Source organism: Ochotona curzoniae, unplaced genomic scaffold (assembly GCF_017591425.1).
Source record: "Ochotona curzoniae isolate NIBS_2020 unplaced genomic scaffold, NIBS_Ocur_1.0 contig_4877, whole genome shotgun sequence".
Lineage (NCBI taxonomy): Eukaryota > Metazoa > Chordata > Mammalia > Lagomorpha > Ochotonidae > Ochotona > Ochotona curzoniae.
The window spans coordinates 192,448-213,318 of record NW_024466409.1 but is presented as its reverse complement, the minus strand read 5'-3'; the positions used below and the strand labels follow the sequence as shown (position 1 = coordinate 213,318).

Sequence of the window (20,871 nt, the reverse complement as noted above, 5' to 3'; positions counted from 1 at the left end):
AATCTAACAATGGTCTATACTTTCAACAAAGAACATAAGAACATTAAGGTAAGGTGTGAGAGATGGGAGTAAGACCAAAATCAAACATCTAGACATGAAAAATCTCCTGGATGGGATTAACAGACACTATAGGTAGAAAGGTTAATAAAGACAGAACAATAGATACTGTCTGAAAAACTATGAACAGAGAAAAATGGACGTGTTTTGATTTCAAGTGTTTCGATATACACGTAACTGGAATATACAAAAGATAAATGAATTACCAGGCCTATCGTAATCAAATTGTTTAAAAGCAATGAGAGAAGGAAAAGTATAATAGTAGCCAGAGAAAAATGAGTATATTTTGTATGGAGGAACAAAGGTCAAAAGTGACAGAAGATTATCAGAATCCATAAGCAAAAGACAGTAAAATTCTATGAATGCAAATAATAATAGCCAAATGTGAAAGCAGCACAAATTTCTACCAGCAAGTAAATGGATAAACAGATTATGGTGTATGTTCATTGAAAGAAATACTGTTCAAGTATAAAACTGAAATACTGATGCATGTCACAACATAAACGAACTTTAAAAATCAGGCTGAGTGGAAGAAACCAGATAGAAAATATCACATATTGTTTGACACCATTTATAGGAGAGATTCAGAATAAGTAAATCAAAAGACGGAAGGCAGATGTTGGTTGATGGGCGTGGGGAAAGGCCTGGTGAGCAGCTGACTGATGGCTCTGAGCTTTCCTTTGGAGATGATGAAGTTGTTTGCAGCTGGAGGGAGGGAGTGGCAACATGGCATCGTGAATGTAGTAAGAGACTGATTTCTTCTATTTAAAACAAGGCATTGGTTTCATCCCACTGGAAACAACAGGGGAGCAACTTTAAGTATCAAAGAAAGGTCAGCCTATAAATTCTACACTCAGTGAAACTTGTTTTTAACAATTCAGATGAGATGAAGACTTTTTCATACTTGCTGACAAATACAAAAAAAAACTTATCATCAGAAGATTTGTGCTGTAAGAATACTAAAAGAAATCCTTTAAGTAGAAAAAAATGATATCAGATGGAAATCCAGATCTACACAAATGAATAAAGAGCACCAGAAATAGAAAATACGTGGAAAAATGTAAACTTGATTTGCTGAGGACAACTGCGCACAGTGGCATTTACAACAGAGAGAGAAGCAGAGAAGTGAGGACCACAGCACCAGGGCAGGAGGACATCAGAGGATACTGTTACAGAGCTCTCACACTAGATGGGCCATGACATATTACTTGAAACTAGACTGTGACAAGTTACAATTATATGCTGTAATCCCTAGAGCAACCACTGAAAGACCAAAGCAAAAGGTATAGTTAATACTTTAATGTAGGAGATGAAATGCAACAATTAAAGGCAATCCGAAAGATACATACAAAAAGAGGAAAAGGGACGATGAAAATAAATAGAAAACAAACATATAAGCTTAAACGTAACTTGATGACTCAATTAAATCTGATGGAACTAAATTTCAGATTGGATTAAAACTAAACAAAAGAAATATTCACTTCCTACCAAAAATCTCACTTTAAGTTTTAAAAGCCACAAATTGGTTAAAGGTAAGAGAATGAAAAAAAAAAAAGATATACCTCAGATATTCATGTTAAAGTTAAAGAAATGCTGGAGAAGCTGTGACAAACAAATCTGACAAAATAGAGTTAAAAAACATCTGTAACGACAAAACTCAATTTCACACACACAAAAAATGGTTAATTGAGTGGAGGATATAATCTAAGTGCTATGTGCCTGATAACTTCAAAATCCATGAATAAAAAACTGATAGAACTCCAAGGAGAAATAAACCAACAATTTCAGTCGGAAATATCAACACCCTCTCTCTCAACTGCTAAGCAGGCTTACAGAACAATAGGATTTAGAAGTCTCGAACACGCTGACATTCCTGAAACCATCCCCCACCCCAACTATAGAATATGTGTTCGCTAAGATAATATTTGGAACATAAAACAAGTCATTATATTTAATAAGATTCAGGTTCATCAAATTAGGCTTTTTTGAGTACAGAATTAAATTAGAAATCAATAATAGGAAGCTATCTGAAAAATCGCCAAATATAAGGAATCTTTAAAAAGTCTATGGAAATGTGTATTATGAAAACAGATTCTCAACTTTTCTTCACCCCAAAAAACCTTATGTCTTTTAATTCCATGCTTTCAAAAAATTCTTTGAAATATCCTCATAATTGGAGACTAAATAAAACACTTACAAATAATCCATGGGTCAAAGAGCCATCGAGAGTATTTAAAAATATTTCAAACTGATTGAAAACAACACTATTCAATCAGTATTTCACAGGCAAATTATAGCACTAAATACAGAAATCAGAAAAAGAAAAGCACTGAATCAAAGGCCTACACTTCCCCTTTACTTCTACCCTAAAATCCAAAAATGAATAAATTAGACTCGTAGTAGGAGAAAGACTATAATAAAGATCAGGAACCAGTGAAATTGGAAATATAACAATCATGGAGAAAAACAAATAAAACATGCTTTAAAGAACAATAAACTTGGATTTCTTCTAAAAAATACACACACACAGACAAAACACCTAGAGGTTTCTTCTTAAAAGCACATACAATAAACTTGAAAACTCCCTATCCAGGCTTTTCAAGGAAAACAAAGCTGACCCAAATTACAAGGGCTGGGCATTAGATAGGGCACACGGATGCAGATCCTACAGACAGTCCAAGGATAGCAAGAATCTGTGGACAACTTGGACATATAAAATGATGCGTCAACTAAAGTTTGCTGGAGAAGAAACAGGCAACCCGAAGAGCTCCATACCAAAGAAATTCAGAATCCTGCAGAGGAATATTTCCTAAGGCATCACATGAGGCCCTCATTTGCTAATACCAAAACTAAACAAATGCATTCACAAAAAAAAAATCTTAAACCATCAAGGAGGTTTCAAAAAATGTGTAAAAAGGGCCTGGTGTGGTGGCCTAGCGGCTAAAGTCCTGGCCTTGAATGCACCAGGATCCTATACGGGCACTGATTCTAATCCCGGCAGCCCTGCTTCCCATCTAGTTCCCTGCTTGCGGCCTGGGAAAGCAGTGGAGGACGGCCCAAGGCCTTGGGACCCTGCACCTGTGTGGGGGATCAGCTCAGCTCTGGCCATTGTGGTCACTTGAGGAGTGAATCATCAGATGGAAGATTTTCCTGTCTCTCCTCCTCTCTCTATATATATCTGACTTTGCAATAAAAATAAAATAAATCTTTAAAAAAATGTATAAAAACAGTACTATAATAGCCAAACCAAGTGAAACTTATTCCAGGAATGCAAACCTTATTCAACATTCCAAATCGGTGAAATTTATATTCATACAGAAAAACAGTATGATTATTTCAATAGATGCAGAACTTAAAGAATGTGAAAATGAGTGATTTAAGATTAATAAATATAGGAACTAATAAATGCAATATTACTAGACAAAGTCAGTAGGTATACATTAGTGATAAGTAGCGGACAGTGATTTAAAAACAATCTCAAGCCTGCACGCCCTGGGCCTCCCACCGGCTGCGACCCTGCCCCAGAGGCCAGCTTTCTGATGGACTCACCTTCCGGTTGAAGCGATCAATAGTGACCTGGTGGGCCAAGTGAGTCACATTCAACATCACCAGACAGAATGGGGGCCAATTCAGGTGCCCCTGCAGAAAGCAAATGGTGAGTTCATCAATGGGGAGCTTTGTCCTGGACCCCCAAAACCTGAACCCAGATTTCCATGGAACACATTTGGTTCCACCTGAACACAGACAGGCACTTCCTTCCACCTGACACTCTGCCCCTACCCCTAACACCACCACGGACCACAGCCTTGGAGTGGCTCCCCAACTCCTCGGTGCTTCGGTGACATCCCAAAGAGGCCTAGGAAGCTGGCACAGGCTGGGAGGTAGTGTACTCTGCTCAGCCCCTTCTTCATGACACACTGTCACCTGGCCTGCAGCTGGGACGTCACATCCCTTCCAAGGGGCTCCTGGGAACAGTGGCACCTTCTGTGGGCACTTTCACCTCAGACCTTACCTCTGGCAGCTCAAACCCAGCCCACTGCTCATTCTCCCCATTAAATCTCATTAAATCCCTAGGTCCTGGCAGGAAGGGGAGCAAGCAGCAATCACCAGATTGGCGCTTTTGCAGTCAAGGACGTGGACCGTGACCGTGTCATCTGTGCTCTGGCTGAGGATGTAGGTGGCCTCTTTGAACAGGGCTGCATGGCTGCCATCGAAGGTCACGAAGCTCAGGTCAGGGAAGATGGAGCAGCGGCCTGGGGGTGGGGCAGAGGCCTCTCAGGTCATGGCTGTCTTGGGAGGCAGGGCAGGTGATTCAGAGGCCAGGGTGAGGGCGGGAATTCTAGGAGACCCCTCAAATCACAGCACAGAGTGCTGAGGTTGGGAAATCTGCCACATTGAAAAGACAGGGCCCATGGTTGTTGGTAAGTGGTGTTGAGGGATGTTGGATGGATGACAGAGGGGGCTCCCACTGACCCCTCAACTCACAGGCACACTCCCAGATGGGGCAGCAGTGGTCCCCGCCGACACGCACCGCAAGGCCCAGGACCCCACAGCGAGGCCGTGAGGAGCCCTGGGGACAGTGTTGAGACTGGTTCACACGGATGAGCTGGCCCTCCAGGCAGATGTGACGCACACAGTCTTGCTCAGCAATTGGCTGCAGCACAGTGGGGAGGGACAATGTGAGTATCCACCCAGAGCTTGAACCCCACAACACTGGCTGAAGCCTCAAGGACACTGGATCCTTTCTATGATCCTTTCTAGTGTTTTAATGGGGCAAAGGAAAGTGGTTTCAACCCTCCATCACCTGAGTCCTGGCCCGTATTGGGAGCTCCAGGTGCACAGATGTATAGACAACACAGCAGCTCACACCTACAGACTCCGATACACATCAGCACACACTCAAGCCCTTCCTCACAAAGGTACCAAAATACACACAAAGGGGTCCCAGAATATCAAGCATCACACACACACAAGAACACATACTGACATTGTTTCACACATATGGAAACAAACTTGCATGCAAATGCTTGTACATACAACATGCACCCACCGATACACTCACATTGTTACTTGGGATATCCCAACATGCCATCCATCAGCCCCTGGGGGCCCAGGGTGTCACCCTGCTCTGGGGTCCACAGGGAGCTTGGAAAACGTTTCAGATACCAGGAGCTTGGGGTAGGGATGTGGCCAGGCACCACCTCACTGTCCTACAACTGGCTAAGAGATGGGAGCCTGTGCATGTGGTGACCAAGTCTCAGTGGCACTGGGAAAGGATGGGAGAGTTCCACAGAGCCAGGACTACCTTGACCATCACTCACAACACAGGTGGCAGAAGTGTTCGCCTCCATGGTGGTTGCTGAGACCAAGACCAAACTCCCCGCGCTGCTGTGTGCTGGAGCTGAGCGGCCAGCCTGCTGGGTGGTAGCCTCACCCACTGGTTCCACTGCAGGCTGGGGCCTGGAAGAGGTCCCGTGGGACTCTGCTGGCTGGGGCAGCAGAACCAATGAGCTCTCTCGGGAGGCCGTCCTGGCCGAGATGTGGCTCAGTGGGTGAGAGGTGGGCCCCAGGAGCACCGTGCCAGCCCAGGGGCCCTCGGCTTTAGTCACCAAGGGAGCATATGTGTGAGCTGCAGTGGGCGTGAGCTTTGTGGTCAGGCCTCCCTGGGCAGAGGCATGGACAGAGGCAGGCAGGGACACCTGCTTGGACAGCACAGCCAGCTTCTCTGTGGGGCTGCTTGGTGGGGTCACGGAGGCTGTGAAGGCTGCCCCTGCTCCAGAAGTGGGCAGCATGGTCCCTAGAGGCAAGCCTGCAGCCGGGGGCACTGTGTGCCTGGGTGGGTATGATTGGAACAGCTTGGCTGGGGTGTGAGACAGAGCTGGGCTGAGGATCCGAGCAGGTGGAGCGGTGGTCATGGCAAGAGAGGTGACCTGCTGCTGGGGTGACGGAGTAGTAGCAGAGACTTTGGGGCCAGGTGTGGCTACTGGGGCAGATGTGCCCACCTTGGCCAAGGGAAGACTAGTATCGGGAGGTAGGCCAGAGAGGAGCTTAGATGGCTGAGTGGATTCCAAAGACATAACAGGCGTGGCCCCCACCCTGTGAGCAACTGTGGACAGGCTGGTGGCAGCTGGCATGCCTGGGGGCCTGGTGGCTATTGTGCTGTGCTGGGCAGAGTATGGTGGGGCAGTGGGGACTGGGCTTAGAAGCAACAAGGCAGGCAGGCCCCCAACCTGGCCATGCCCAGGTTGTTCCTTCTCCAGCCCCTCGGTTATCAGAGGACCAACAGGTGCCTGATGTGTTGCTGTGGTAACCGCAGCCAGGGGGATGCTGGGACTGGAAGTGCTCTGGGCCTGGGAAAGCCCGGGGAGGTCTGTGTCATTAGTGACTTTAGTTTGTGCAGGTGTCTGCAAAGCCTTGTGTGAGCCTGAGGAGGCTAGAGGCCTGGAGGTCCCTCCAGGCAGAGCCCCAGGCCTGAAGGAGGGGCTGGCTGGTGAGGGCAAGGAGCCTGGGCTGGGGACTGTTACAGCTTTGGTCAGGAGTGGAAGGCGAGGTACAGGAGGTGACCTGGAAAAGACTGTGGTATTGGGATCCCCTGCAGAGGTCATAACCACCCTGGTTGTCGCCACGGCACTGGACACAGCACCTGGTGGGGGTGTCTGTAATGAATGGGGAAGGGATGAGGACTCTGGGGCGTGGGGGCTGAATGGGGGAAGACTGGTGGTCACCCCTTGGCCAGCCAGGGCCTCTGTGGTGTGGACAGGAAGGTGAGTCACAGTGAGGCCAGGTGACTGGTGTGGCGTGGGCCGGCTGGAGCGCACAGGCGGTTTGGGTTCTTCAGTGGCTGCCATCCGCGGGCTCAGGGCCGTGGACAGAGGGGTTGCCGGGACAAGGGCAGTCCTGTGAGTAGGCGGTCCAGGGGTTTCTTGGGGAAGTAGTGGTTCCTTATCACCAGGGATGGGGTGCACATGGCTGGCAGGAAAGGTCTCATTGCCAAGGGCTGCTGTGGGGACCCAGGCTGCTGGCTCCACACCTAGGGCAGAGAAAAGAAGAGAGGCTCAGGAGTTGGGGTGTCTACTGAGATGTGGAGCCCAGGGACTGGCACCCTAGGTGGCAGGGCCAGGGTAGCTTCCCACGACCAGGCAGCCAGGGCCGTGTTTGTAACTCTGTATGCCCTCAGATGAAACAGCAGCTCTGGACTTCACCCACATTTTGAACCTGGAGTTCAGAACTCAGGTGTAATCTGGTGGCCCTGCTCACTTGTTCTGAGCATCCACAGAGGCTCCTCCCCCTTGAGCCTCATTCTGTTGCTGTGATGGGGCCCCCTGAGCCTCTGCATGCTCTAGGGTGTTCTCCAGGAGACCCAGTGCAGATCCAGCCTATACAGGGCATGGGTGCCCTGAGGCCTGACTGCTCCCAGGAAGCCGGATTTAGGGGAAACCCCAGGGAGGAGGGGTGCTCCAGGCCACTCACAGTCCTCCAAGTAGACACATCTCTGCGTGACTTCATCCAGAACCTTGGGCAGGGGGCACACGGGCACACAGCCTTCTACCCTGAGGACAGAGCAGGTGGCGGGTTGGTGGCTTCCACGGCTTCCTCTGACACATTTGTACATGCATGAGCAGGTGCACTGTGTCCACACGTGGGCCTCCATACTGTCACATATGTGTACAAAAACATGCATACCCAAATATGCAAGCCACACATTCCCTCGTCAAACTGAGGGAGAAACCCACACACAGGGTGTGGTCGTGCTGTCCACACACTTGTGCCCACCCTGTGCACTCACACAGCCTCACATCCACCCTTCGATCCTGCAGAACTCCAAAATATTTACCCACATCTACACATCACTCAGACTCCCACAAATACCAAGATGTACACCCCCGTGCACACACACCTGGCTACATGCAGCACGCATACACGTATAGCTGTATATGTACAGCTCATACATATGCGCAACTGCGTACAGCTCATGCACCCTTGCACACGCACACAAAGCTCAGCTATATGCTCATGACGTACAACAGACAATGCATATTTACACATACTGCACTTTTAAAGCCAAGGTTCATTTATCACACAGCACACATACGAGTATGTGGGTTCACTTACTCATATACCCTCCCACAGACCACATGCATGCATTGCATGATCACACCAGAAGGCACACATGTGTGTTCACACACACACTGCTTGCCGCACACACCTCACCTGGGCACATCTTGGCAGCTGGCTGCACGCGGATCCCGACAGGTTTGGAAGCAGGGGCTGGCACAGGCATCATAGTGCCATTCACAGGTGGGGTAGGCAGCGCCTGAGGGCTTGGCATCTGGAAAGGGGACCCACCCCAGACCCTCTGGGCCAGGGACCACAGCACAGGTACTCCCAGCTGAGCCCATGCCTGCCCCTGGGCTAGACAGATTCACTCAGCGAAAGTGAAACCAAACTGTGAGGAACTGAATTCCTGAAGGTTGGGGTCCACATCTGAGGGCACAGTGTTGGGAACTTGGTGTAGGGAACAGATCTGCAGGACTCAGCTGTGGGCAGAGTTGGGCTTCCAGGGGTAGCCAAAGAGGAGGCTTTGGCACCAATATGTGTGTAAGGCTGTCCGTACCCTGACTCTTGTGCCCTGGTGCCAGACTTGCCCTATGTGCCATGACCCAGCTACCTCTTCATGCTGGCTCCCGGCAGGGCCGCTACAGGCTTCCATGGAGGCAAGCGGCCTCTCCCTTGAGAGGCAAGGTGAAGTGCACTGGGGGACCACTGCCTCTTCTAGCCCAAAGCCCACTCCTGAGCATTTGACCCCAGGTGGCTGTTTCGCCCCAGGCGCTTCCCTCTCTGTCCCTAGAGGCCTCCCTGCATCAGCCCCTCAGGACTCGAAGGTATAGTTTGAGGACTGCCCTGGAGACCAGGGGCCAGCATTGTGGTGTTGCAGGTTAAGCTGCCACCTAGAACACTGGCATTCCACACAGGTGTAGGTTGAGTCCTGGGTGTTTCACTTCTGATCCAGCTCTCTGTTAATGCATCTGGGAAAGCAGTGAAAGAAGACCCGAATGCTTGGGCCCCTGCCACCCACACAGGAGACCCAGGTGGAATTCCAGGCCTCCAGTTTTGGCCTGGCCCAACCCAGGCCCTTTTGGCTATTTGAGGAGTTAGCCAGCAATGGGCAATGACAAACCTGCCCTGGTGGCACTTCTTGACCACTGGGTGGAAGAGCAGCTCTTCCAGGCAGAGGAAAGAACAATGTGGTGGGGCCCATGCACCTGCAGAGGCATGGCAAAGACCTTGGAGCCTGGATAGAAGATTATGAGCTGCCTCAGCAGTGCCAAGAGGCCTGCCTGGGCTTCCTGTAAACGGGTGCATACGGTACTAGTTTCCAGGGACAATCTGAGCTGGTTTAGGGGACAGCCATGTGCCCCCAGTAGCAAGAAAGCTGAACCACAGAGTGCTCCCTTGAATTCCAGCAAGGACATGTATTTTTAGACCATGGACTTAGCCAGTGGAAGGAGACAGGACCCAAGCTAAGCTGCCTCGGCTCCCTGGGCTCCTATCACGGAGGCTGAGTTTGTCTCCTCTCCTCTCCAGTGTCTGGGTGCCCAGAAAGGGACGGGTCCTTGTCTGGTAGGTTTAGGGTGAGGATGGAAAGGGCAGTAGAGAAGGCTGGAGGGGGAGGGCACCTACCCAGGAGGCGGAACAGTGTGCCCCAGCGGAAGGCCTCTGTGTGTTCGTATAGCCGCAGGTTCAGTGTAGGGCCTGCCACCATCAGGAAGGAGCCGGGCTTTGCCAGGGACTCGATGGCCATGTGGCCTGGCTGCCATGTGCCCCGGTGCAGCAGGAAGGAGGCATGGCAGTGGAAGGTTTCACCACGCTGCCACTTGGCCATCTCCAGTGACCCGTTGGCCGTGACATGGAGGAAGAAGTTGGGTCTGTCAGCTGCCTCCAGGGACACAGCGTCTGGGTCTGCACAGAGCCACATGGGTAAGATCAGTACAGAGGAAGGGCCACAATCCGGTGGGCATATCCCTGTTGGGGGGCTCTGTGGATTCCTGGGGCCCATTCAGTGACTGCCTCCTGGCCATGGCTCACATCACCTCGGAGGGCAGGCAGAGGGTTTCCAAGGGCTCAGCTTCTGAGCCCACAACGTGGCTGCCATCTCTCCTTCCTTCCCCTCCCTCTTCCCTTCCTCTGCCTTCTGTCCTTTGTGCCTTCCATGTGCCTGGTGCTTGCTGAGACCCCCAGGCTGATGCAGTGACAAAAACAGAAACAGCCACCCTGACATGGTGGGCTGCTCGAGTGGGACTTGGGGCTCCCTGGGCAGAAAATGAAAAGCGTCTCTTCACTCAGCTGGTCAAGTGGCACCTGTGATGCCCCCTCCCCAGATGGCACAGGGAGGCCTCAGCACCCTCTCTTCCCCCAGTACCTGACTCTCTCCCCCAGGGCTCAGATGGGGCCTGGCAGGTCTTACCATGGGCCTTGGCCTTGCACAGAGCTGAAGTCAGCAGGAAGCTCACAATGTCTCCTGGTGTCACATCCTCTAACCTCATGAGAACCACACCTTCGCCCCCTGCCTTCCCGGCTACCAGGGCACCCCCGGCCGCCACACTGGCCAGATGGTAAGGGCCTCTACCAAGTGCTGCAAAGACAAGCCTGGTCCTAAGTCTTGCCTCCCCAGATCTTTGCCCACCTCCCTTTCCACCTGCCCCACCAGTCAGTTAGGGTTAAAGGGAGGGCGTGCAAAATGCCAACCCTAGTCAGTTCTCTCCCCTTTGCCTGCCTGGTTCCAGGGATGGCATGGACTGACTGGCACCTCAAGGAACATCAACCTCCCCAGGGTCTTTAGTCGTGGCCACCCTGACAGCATATGTATCAGAGCACATCTTGCTGTTCTGCCACCTTGGCTAAAGCTACAGGGACACATGGCCAGACAGCCACCCTCAAAAAGAGCAACTTTCACTTGCTTTCACCAACTTGAGATTTCAGGGGCCAAAGAGACAAAGTTCCCTGGGCCTGGTGAGCAGTGGAGCCTGGGAAGGCTGAGGAACTGGCACATGTGTGTAAATGGGCATTTATGTCCTGGTGAAAGCCTTGGGACACATGAAGCTGGTCTGGCCCAGGCCCTGGGCAGTGGCTGCAGGGCAGCTCTGGGCTAGGCTCTACACCTGCAGGACTCTCTTTGCATGCCAGGCTTTCCCAAGACAGGCAGAGCCTCGGGCTGGCTAGTGTTGCTGTGTCCCGAGAGCAGGGCAGGGCAGGCCTGGCTTACCTTTATTGAAGAAGTCACAGTCGTATGCTGAAAAGAAACATTACAGACACTGCCTGAGAGATGGCCAGGGTTTGTGCCCAAGCCTCTGTCCCTCCCCAAGGGTGGGGCCAGGGCTGCCTCCTCCCCCTGCCCCAATATTCAGGGCTGGTCACTGGGTTTGGGCATCTTATTGGAGAGGAAATACAATGGTTCCCCTTCACCCTCCCAGCACAAGACTCAAGGCCTGGCTCAAGACAGGCTCTTGGCACATGCATAATGAATGACTCTTGGGCAGAAGTGTATGTTTTGCGTGGTCCCAGAGGGCAAGAGTTTAGAATCAGAATGGAAGATGTGCAGAGGTATCCAAGCACAGGACGTGCTGACAAGCTGCTTCTGCAAGTGTGAGCTCAACACGCACTCTGGTGGTCAAAGTCAGCATTACAGGCTGTTGGCCCAGGGCCTCAGCAGTGCAATCCTCTGTCAGCTGGCTACAAGGCAACAAAAAGCAAGTTGAGTGGATGTGGGATAAAGGCTGAGGAGGGTCCTGCTTTGCACATAGGTGTGGTCTAACACCATACCCCAAACCCAACAGTTAACATGCTCAGCATCGCCCTCGGAAAAAGGGCACTTGGAATTGGACCACTGGCCCACTGGGTCAGCGGGAAGAGGCCCAGGGAAGCATGGGACGCGAACTGCCTGTGATCAGACCTACATTCAAAGCTCCTCTCTCACTCACCAACTGCAGGTAGTGGGAGAAGGTACTTAACCTCTGTGAAATCTTTCCAAAAAAGTATAAAAATCCTAAAATAGACAGGATCAGTAATGGTGATTCCTGAAAGTCAAAGGCAAAAAAAAGAAAAACCACCCACGTGACCCTCTGATATTTTGTGTACCAAGGAGTTTTTTGTGTTTTTTTTTTTTTTGCATTAAAAAATTACTGTAGCCATTTGAGAGGGGAGAGAAAAGGAGAAAGGTAGATCTCTCATTTGCTGCTTCAATTCTCAAATACCAGCCAGGCTAATCTGAGTCAAATCAGGAACTCCACCCAGGTCTCCTATGTGGGTGATGGGGACTCAGTCACTTGAGTCTTCACTGCCACTTTCCAGGGTCTGCCTTAGCAGGAAGCAGGGTCAAGAGCCGACACCTGGGCCCAGAACAATGACTCGGTGGCTAAACCCTCGCCTTGCATGTGCCAGGATTCCATATGGGCACTGGTTTATTTCCTGGCTGCTTCACTTCCCATCCAGCTCCCTGCTTGTGGCCTGGGAAAGCAGTCAAGGATGGCCCAAAGCCTTGGTGCCCCTGCACCTGCATGGGAGACCCAGAAGAAGCTCCTGCTCCTGGCGTCTGATCAGCTCAACTCTGGCCATTGCAGCCACTTGGGGAACAAACCAGCGGTTGGAAGATCTTTTCCTCTGTCTCTCCTCTCTGTAAAATCTGACATTCCAATAAAGAAAATCTTAAAAAGAAAACAGAAAAAGAGCTGCGAGCTGAGTGGAGACATTGTGGCCATGTTTAAACTGTAATGAGTGTGGTGAGCCTGTCCTTCCTGAAGGGTCGCAGCAGAACAGCAGAGGAAGAGGCAGTCCCAGGAAGGCCCCGGATCTCAGCGAGAGCCAGGCTGGCAGCCTGCCCATGGCAGCTTGGCCCAGGAGCATGGGGGGAGGCAGGTACCAGATCATGCAGGTCCAAACCCTGGCTTCACTGCTAATCTGTGAGAGCCCCAGGTTCTCTCTATAAACTTCAATTTCCTCAACTAGAAGAGGAATTCATTCTCTGACTTCACAGGGTGATGGTAAGAAGCTGAACACACATGGAACAGGAGGCCTGGCCCCTGGAAAGCACCTGGCCATGGTGGGCCCCGGGAGTCCCTCAGAGGGCTGAGGTAGGTCACTCACGGCAGAGGCGTGGGCTGCGCCAGTCCACAGCCACTCCATGCTGGCAGCACTGGTGCGCGTAGGCAGCCACGCTGGCACAGAAGCACTCGCAGTCCCCGCCCCGGCTGCACCCACATGTGTCGGTCAGGCAGTTTGAGTAAAACCAAGTGACATCAACCTGGGGGAGGTCAGGGGTCAGAGGTCAGCTCCTGAATGTCCAACCCATGTTTTTTCACCTGCTGGCCACCAGGACAAACCAAAGCACCATGGAATGGGGCACCCACTATGTCAGGGAGAGGGGAGGAAGGTAGCCTTGTGAGAACCGTGCTCTGTCCCCACGCCAGCTCCAGGTCCCACCTCTGTACCTGAGGTGTCCTTTCTGAGGCCTAGGGTTGTCTCAGAGCAGAAGGGACCCCGGGGAAGGTTCGGGAGTGGCCTGGCTGGCACTCACCACAGGGTGGCAGGTCTCGAACACCTCGCTCAGCAGAATACCACACTGCTTCTTGGCAAAGGGCTCTCGGAGGGGATTCAGGACGCAGGTGTCCCGGTGGTCCAGGATGTCTGGGCACTGAGGGGCAAAAGCAAGCAGGACTGGTTGCCACTACCCCCATGTTCTGGTTCAACCCTCTCCTCCTAGTGTGGGAGGGGCCTGGGACTTGTTCCAGAGCCATAGAGGGAGGTGTCCGAGGGGAAGGCATGGGCATGCATGGGCGGTCACAGAGCCCAGCTTGCCTCGAAGCAGTGAGCTGGGGAGCTCCAACTGGAAGCTCTGTCCCTGCACTGGACAGCTGGATGCCACTGCCAACAGCAGTGGTGGCCTCCCTGAGCCTCCAGATGAGAGGTCAGCCCTGGCTGACATCTTGATTGTGGAATTTGTACTCAACAGATAATGGAGTGCAGCAAGGACTAACTGAACGTGCTGTTTAATGCTGCTCAGCTTGTACTCACAGGGCTGCACAGCAATGAGTAACTGGTGGACATGTCGCTGGGGTGTGCTGGGCCCCCTGCCTGCACCTGCCTGGAGCCCTAGTACATGCTTGAGGCAATCAACAAGACAGCAATGCACAGGGACAGCCAAGGTGGGCCATCCCCTCATCTGCTCTGAAATGGGAGGGATTAGGGCATACTTTTCTTCTGGACACACCTGGGATTTCAGTGATCTCTAGGTTATGGCCAACTGTGTCCCTTCCCCCCATCTACACAGGCCCTTGTGTACCTGCTAGCAGAGAAAGAGGATCACTCAGCCAAAGAACACCAATACATAATACTCACGTCACTACTCTTCCTGGCCACACCCAACGGCAGACATAAACAATTGATCACAGGCCCCTTCCAGCAGAGTCCTCACAGACAAGTCTTAAAACAACCCCTTCTGAGCAACTACAGTTTTCCTGTGAAGTAAAATCTACACACTTCACGGAAGACCACAGAGAGGGTGGCTCTTGCTGTAGCTGTCACCTGCTACATCAGCATCAGATGAGCTGAGACAAGAAGCCAGGCTGTTTGCTCATGGTTCAGTGTTCTTTGCAGCACTGCCCTATTCCTGGCACATGGCACATGGCATGGCAGGCTCAGACACTTGCTAGACCTCAAGAATGACCCCTCATATCTGCATCTGCAAATGCTGTCTTCCCTCTTAGAGGCTTTCTATCTGACCTACTCATCTACTCCAGTACAGCTGTTAAGTCTCAGCACAGGAGTCACCTCCTACATGAAGTCTTCTTTGATAAATGGAACACTTGCCAGTCCCTCTCAGTCTCCCCTCTTGTATCAGTCTTGCTTTTAGGACTAGGAGGCACAGAGACCGGAAAAATGGCCACACATCAACCAGCCTCACCTTCCCCACTTGGGGACAGAGCAGCTGACTCCTTCCCAACCCCCTCACCCTCCCACCAGGGCTTTGTCCAAGATGGAATGGAGAGTTGGATTAGAAATGCAGGATGACGCATGGCATTGGGCCATAGTACAGCCCAGGATGATGGAGGGTGGCCTGAGGTTGGGAGCAGGTCCAGGAGCAGTGTCACACTTCCCCAGTCTGGGGCCAGGTTCAGGGTTGATCAGTGCAGTGCCCACCTGAGGGTAGAAGACATGAACCAGAGCAGGACAGGATGAGGCTTTACCTCCACAGCAGCCCAACTGCTGCCAAATTCCTGGGGGTTAGTCAGTTCCAGGTTCTCCGGAGTCCTCATCTCATTGACTGTCTTCAAGTCAAAGTTCCCACAGAGGCCTGCCAGCTGACCCTAAAGGGAGAGAGGAGCCCAGGGTCAACTACAGGGACATCAGGGGCGAGTCAAAGAAGCAGCTTCTGGGGCCACTGCTGAGAGATGGGAAGGGTTGGAAAGAAGACTCTGGCAGAGTAGGGTGGGGTGGGCTCCTCTTGGCTGCTCAGAGGGGAGGTTGACTCAGCCCTAGCAGGTGCAGAGGTCCCATGGAACCCCTGCCCACATGACTACCTGCCATTGTGGCCCAGCCTGCACATGAACTGTGGTCCTCTGGTCCCACAGGAGGGTGATGTGTTCTCGTGGGAAGTGCACCAGCGTGAAGAACCCCGCTCTCCACATGTGCACCTCCTGCTTCTCATCCAGGAAGCTCTCAGGACTCTGGGGATTAGGAGGTGGACAAAGATGATCAGACCTGTGGCCCAAGTGCCTCTCCACTCCCCCAAGCCCACCCTGAGGCCCTACCCAGCTCGCTCCAGGACCTCACCAATGCACCTCTTCCCCTGTCCCAACAGTGATCTCTCTGTTCAAGCCCCTGGCCGAGGCATTCAGCCCCAGCCTCTGGTGACCTTCAAATGGACATGGGACCTTGCCCTCCCCATCAGGGACTCTTACAGGATTTCCTGAGTCATCATCAAAGATGATGAGTGAGTTCCCAACACTGATGGAAATGAACTTCCTGCAGATGACACCAGAGCTGTAGCAGTTCACGTTCTCTACAATCACAGAGAAGCTGGAATTTGATGTACTCTGAGGGGCAGGAAAACAAGAAAGTTTGGTAGCACCAGGGAAAGGGGAGATCCTGCTGGTGGGGTACAGGGCAGAGCTACAGGAGCTTGGCGGTGGTTCCCCTTCCACTTCCTCTGGGCGACTCCAGGCAGTGCAGTTTGCCAGAGCTTGTTTCCCATTAGGGTGCCTGCTGCAGCGTGGTGCCCAAGGCAACTCTCCCCAAGGGTTCTGATGAGGCATAAAATTCATTCACATAGACCAGGGAAACCAGATGCTGACAGGGTGACAGGGAAGGGCAAAGGACTGTTCAGAGGGTGGAGGGCCAGCACTGGACGACGGGTCAAGTGCACATACTTCTGACTACCACAGTTCCACTGCTGAGAAACTCGACAGACACTCCCATGAGTGTTTGCAGCAATGCCATAACACCAAAGCAACCCAAATGCCCTTCAATGGGGGTATAATCAAATTATCTAAGGTACACCCCTGAATCCCTGGGTTCCACATCCTGGACTGAACCAGCCATGGAGCAAAAACAAAACAAAACAACAACAAAACAAAAACTGTACTGAACATGGACAGAAATGTTTTTGCTAATATTTCCCAAACAATACATCACACCAAGTATTTACTTAGCACTGACATTGTATGAGGAACTATAAGAAATCCAGTGATGTTTAAGGGTATGAGAGCATTGCACAGATTATATGCAAATCCTACAGCTGAATTGTGGTCTCCGAGAGGAGTCCCAGAACCAGATTCCCCCAGGCATCAAGGGTCACCAGTCTTTCTGTCAAATCCTTTCAAAGCTGTTAGAAAGCATGCAATGATTCATAACTGTCGGACTATCAAAACCACTTGGGCAAGACCCTTGGAGCGTGCCCCACATCGGGGACCTGGGATGGGTGGGAGACTGGGTGGGACTTCTCCCTTTACCTCCCCCTTTATCCCAGACATAGAAAAAAAATGTATAGAAATGATAGTCTTACCCACTTTCCTGTAGCTCTTGAACCTTTATGCCCTAATTAACTATGTAAAGATTGTCAAAAATACAATAAAAATGGAAAAAGAAAAACATGCAATGAGCGTTGATCACACTCAGGATCTTCGATGACATGAACGCAAGATGACAGAATCCTAGTAACGGAAATAAAAGGGGGAGAAGACAAAAGAGAGGAGAGAAAGGAGAGAGAGGGAATAGAGAGGAGAGGGCACAGAAGGAAAAGAAAGAGGAGAGAAAGAGGGAAGAGAGAGGGGGAAGAGAGGAGAGAGAGTAGAAAGAGAGAGGGAAAGGGGAGAGGAGGGGGGGAGAGAGGCAAGGGGACAGAGGGAACGTGTGTCCACCAGTCTGTCTGAGAACATGGTCTTTCTTGTTCTACAGCAAGAGAGAGATGAAACAGGAAGCAAAATATTTGTCTTTAATGCACACTTTTAGAAGAAGATTTTGTTAGTAAAGGGCATATACTATGTTTAATGTCTAACAAATAAAACAGAATCAATAAACTTTATCTTGTATTATAATTGAAATTAGGTGAAAGGTTTCAAAGTTTCTTCCCCATAAAAAGGATTCAAACATTTTGCCATTATTAGTACTGCTGTTGCTGCTCTTACACTTACCTAAGGAGACAATTGTCCCTTGGCAAAATGACAGACCCTGGGTGTAACTAGTATGCCCTCCCCCTGGCCTGTTGATGTCCTTCCTTTCCCTCTGGGGATATTCTGGCTTCACTGTGCTGCCCAAGGTCACCAGTCCCTGTCTTCCAGGTCAGCTGATGCCTTTGACACACAACTCCTGTGGCATGTCAGTCTAAACCCTGGCTTCCACATTGTCACCAACCAGCTATGAGACCTCAAGTGGGTCTCCTCAGTACACTAAGCCCAAAACTCTATACCTGTAACAAGGGATCAGTCAATTCAGCCTTATATAAATAAGTGACCAAACCTACAAAATGGCTCAAGAGACCACTAAAAATACACAGGGTAAGAATTCGAATAAGCAGGCCCTGTACGGTAGCCTAGCAACTAAAGTCCTCTCCTTAAACACACTAGTATCCCATATGGGTGCCGGTTCTAACGCCAGTGGACCTACTTCCCATCCAGCTTCCTGCTTGTGGCCTGGGAAAGCAGTGGAGGATGGCCCAAGGTCTTGGAATCCTGTACCCGCATGGGAGACCCAGAAGATGTTCCAGGCTCCTGGCTTCGTAATGGCTTAGCTCCAGCCATTGTGACCTCTTGGAGAGTGAATCAATGGACAGAAGATCTTCCTTTCTGTCTCTCCTCCTCTGTTTATATCTGACTTTGCAATAAAAAATAAATAAATTTAAAAAAACCTCAAACAAGCATCAGCTCTGACTCTTACAGGCAGGAAAACCCTTGGAACACAGATGGGCAAAGACCGTGGCTGTGAATGGACAGGAAGTGTCATTAGCCTGGTGGATTCTGGCCAGCCCTGGGCTTGCTCCTCCACTCTTCCTTTAGTCTCCAGCAGCCACCTGCCCAGGGCTTAGGGCAGCTCCCTCAGAACCTGCTGGCTGGATCCAGCCAAGAACTCACCTTGATCAAGTGCACTTTACAAGCCCCCACAAAATCAAATGGGAGCCCATCGAAGGTGCGGTAATGGCGGTCAGCATACGCAGTGCAGGTGGCAGCACAGGGGTGCAGGACACACTGGAAGGAGCCCTGTTGGCACAAACTGAAACATACATGCCCATGTCAGCTTGCAGGACCCACCCGTCCCTGACCTGAATGCTCATGTCAAAGGCATGACTGTAGAATGCACACCATGTGATCTTGAAGAGAGGGTCCACAAATATCACCAACCCCCAACAGAAGCCTGGGGGATGGGACAGTGACCCCTATTTTACATGGGGAGACACTGGAGCTCAGAGAAGTTCTGGGCCACACAGTCAAAAATGAATGGAGCTGAGACAGACCCAGATCTGTTGGACTCTGAAGTCCATACTCTTCAGCATTCCATTCCATTCATTTACCAACATTAGAGGCCTGCCATCTCCTACGCATGATTCCAAGAACTTAAATACTTTGGTGAAAAAACCCTCTGCTTTAATGAAACTACAGCCCAGAGGGGAAAGACACCTATTAAAAAGTTTACAATGAGTAATACAACATGTTAGAAGGCAATGAGTGCTATGCTGGAGTCAGGGGCAGGATGAAGGGGATTGGGAATGTGTGTGGGAGCGGATCAGAGTCTGAAATAGTGAGGTCAGGGGAAATGTGAGCAGAAGTTTGAGGATGCAAAAGTTAACTGCATGGATATCTGGAAGAGAAGCATTCTTCAGATGACCGTTAGCACACAAGGTCCTGGGGGTGGGGGGTGTTCTGAAGACAACACAGCCAGAGTAGGGAGCACAAGGGTGAGAAAGTCGAAGAGGAATTCAGAAGGGTAACAGAAGGTTGAAGGAAATGGGTCTGAGAAAACCGTGTTGCCATTTGCTAGGAATTGGAGGAAGGATCATTGGAGGATTTGGTGAGATCCAATGTATGTCTTGTTCTGGCTATGCCACTGAGTCTGAGCTTCTGAGGAACTAGGAAAAGCAAGAAGGCCAACCACAAGACTATAATGGGAAGTAGGAGAGCAGATGATGGCAGCTCAGGGTAAAAGAAATGCAAGGAATGACAACTGGTCCAAATCCAGGTATTCTGACAGGGAAACCAAAAGGATTTGCTGACAGCTGGACATGGGTAGTGAGGAGAGGACTCAAGGATGGCCCCAGGCTTTCCAGCCTAGCAACCACAAGAGCGAAGCCTCCATCAGCCCAGATGGAGAAGCCCAAGAGAAAGCAGGTGGAAGGGGAAAGAGCAGGGATGTGGCTGGGGACACAGTGAGTTTGACTCCCCAAAGACACACAGGTGGAGGCATCAGGGGTGTTTGGAAATGGAAGTAAGAGGGCTAAAACTAGAAGGGAGACCGGACTGGGGGAGTTCACTGTGGTAATAGGTGGGAGGGCGGGAACAGAGGCCTCTGGGGATGCTGCAGTATTGAGATGTTGGGGGTGGAGAAGAACCAGTAGAAGAGGTACAGAGACAGGCAGAAGGAAGGCATAAGAGCATAGTGTCCCAGAAACCTTATGAATGGGGTGCTGAGCAGGAGGAGGGGTCAGCAGGTGAGGAGTGAAAAGTGACTGTGGGATGCAATGACGACCTGGACAGGAATAGCTTTAGTGGAACATGGAAGCAATGCTTGGCTAAAGTGGGCTCAAGGGAGAATGGGAGACTAGGACCTGGAGATAAGGAAAGACAACTTTCTTGAGAAGTTTCGCAATAACCGACAAGAGAAATGTGGCAGTTGCTAGGAGGCAGAAGTCTTCCAAATCACATAGTTGTATACAATGGAGATGATTCAGTAGAAAGAAATAACAGGTTGATTTTGGCATGAGAGGAGAGAGTTGCCATGGTGATGTCATGGGTAACTGAAGGGGCTGGGTTCTGGAGTACAAGGGGAGAAACTTGTTTAGTGCACATAGATGCTTAATGTACTTATGGTACGGGTGCAAGGCAGAGGACAGAGTCTGAAAGGTTGTCTTCTAATTATTTCACTTTTCTTGGCATATAGGAAGCAAGGCAATAATTTGAGGAGGAAGGATGAGAGAAAAGATGAGAGAAAAGGGGAAATGGTCAGGGCTTTTAGGAGAGAGGAAAGAATCCTCCCAGGAGGGTGAAAAAGGAACAAAGCTAGGCAAACAGCAAGAGCACCTTTCAGATGTAAGACTTTCTTGAGGTTCCAAAA

At 50.7% G+C, this 20,871-nt stretch overlaps 1 protein-coding gene across 1 annotated transcript in view; it reads right to left on the bottom strand.

The window, feature by feature from the left end:
- OTOG (otogelin) overlaps positions 1 to 20,871 on the bottom strand; it is a 70,085-nt gene that overhangs the window by 18,086 nt on the left and 31,128 nt on the right. The window contains exons 25-39 of the mRNA XM_040988431.1: positions 18,678 to 18,816; positions 16,011 to 16,145; positions 15,630 to 15,776; positions 15,297 to 15,416; positions 13,628 to 13,744; positions 13,198 to 13,354; positions 11,321 to 11,347; positions 10,523 to 10,690; positions 9,739 to 10,017; positions 8,269 to 8,386; positions 7,528 to 7,607; positions 5,379 to 7,087; positions 4,543 to 4,711; positions 4,165 to 4,310; positions 3,607 to 3,696 (exon numbers count right to left, since the gene is read on the bottom strand). Of these exons, the coding sequence (XP_040844365.1) occupies positions 3,607 to 3,696; positions 4,165 to 4,310; positions 4,543 to 4,711; positions 5,379 to 7,087; positions 7,528 to 7,607; positions 8,269 to 8,386; positions 9,739 to 10,017; positions 10,523 to 10,690; positions 11,321 to 11,347; positions 13,198 to 13,354; positions 13,628 to 13,744; positions 15,297 to 15,416; positions 15,630 to 15,776; positions 16,011 to 16,145; positions 18,678 to 18,816 (3,601 nt within the window). The remainder of the gene's footprint in view (positions 1 to 3,606; positions 3,697 to 4,164; positions 4,311 to 4,542; positions 4,712 to 5,378; positions 7,088 to 7,527; positions 7,608 to 8,268; positions 8,387 to 9,738; positions 10,018 to 10,522; positions 10,691 to 11,320; positions 11,348 to 13,197; positions 13,355 to 13,627; positions 13,745 to 15,296; positions 15,417 to 15,629; positions 15,777 to 16,010; positions 16,146 to 18,677; positions 18,817 to 20,871) is intronic.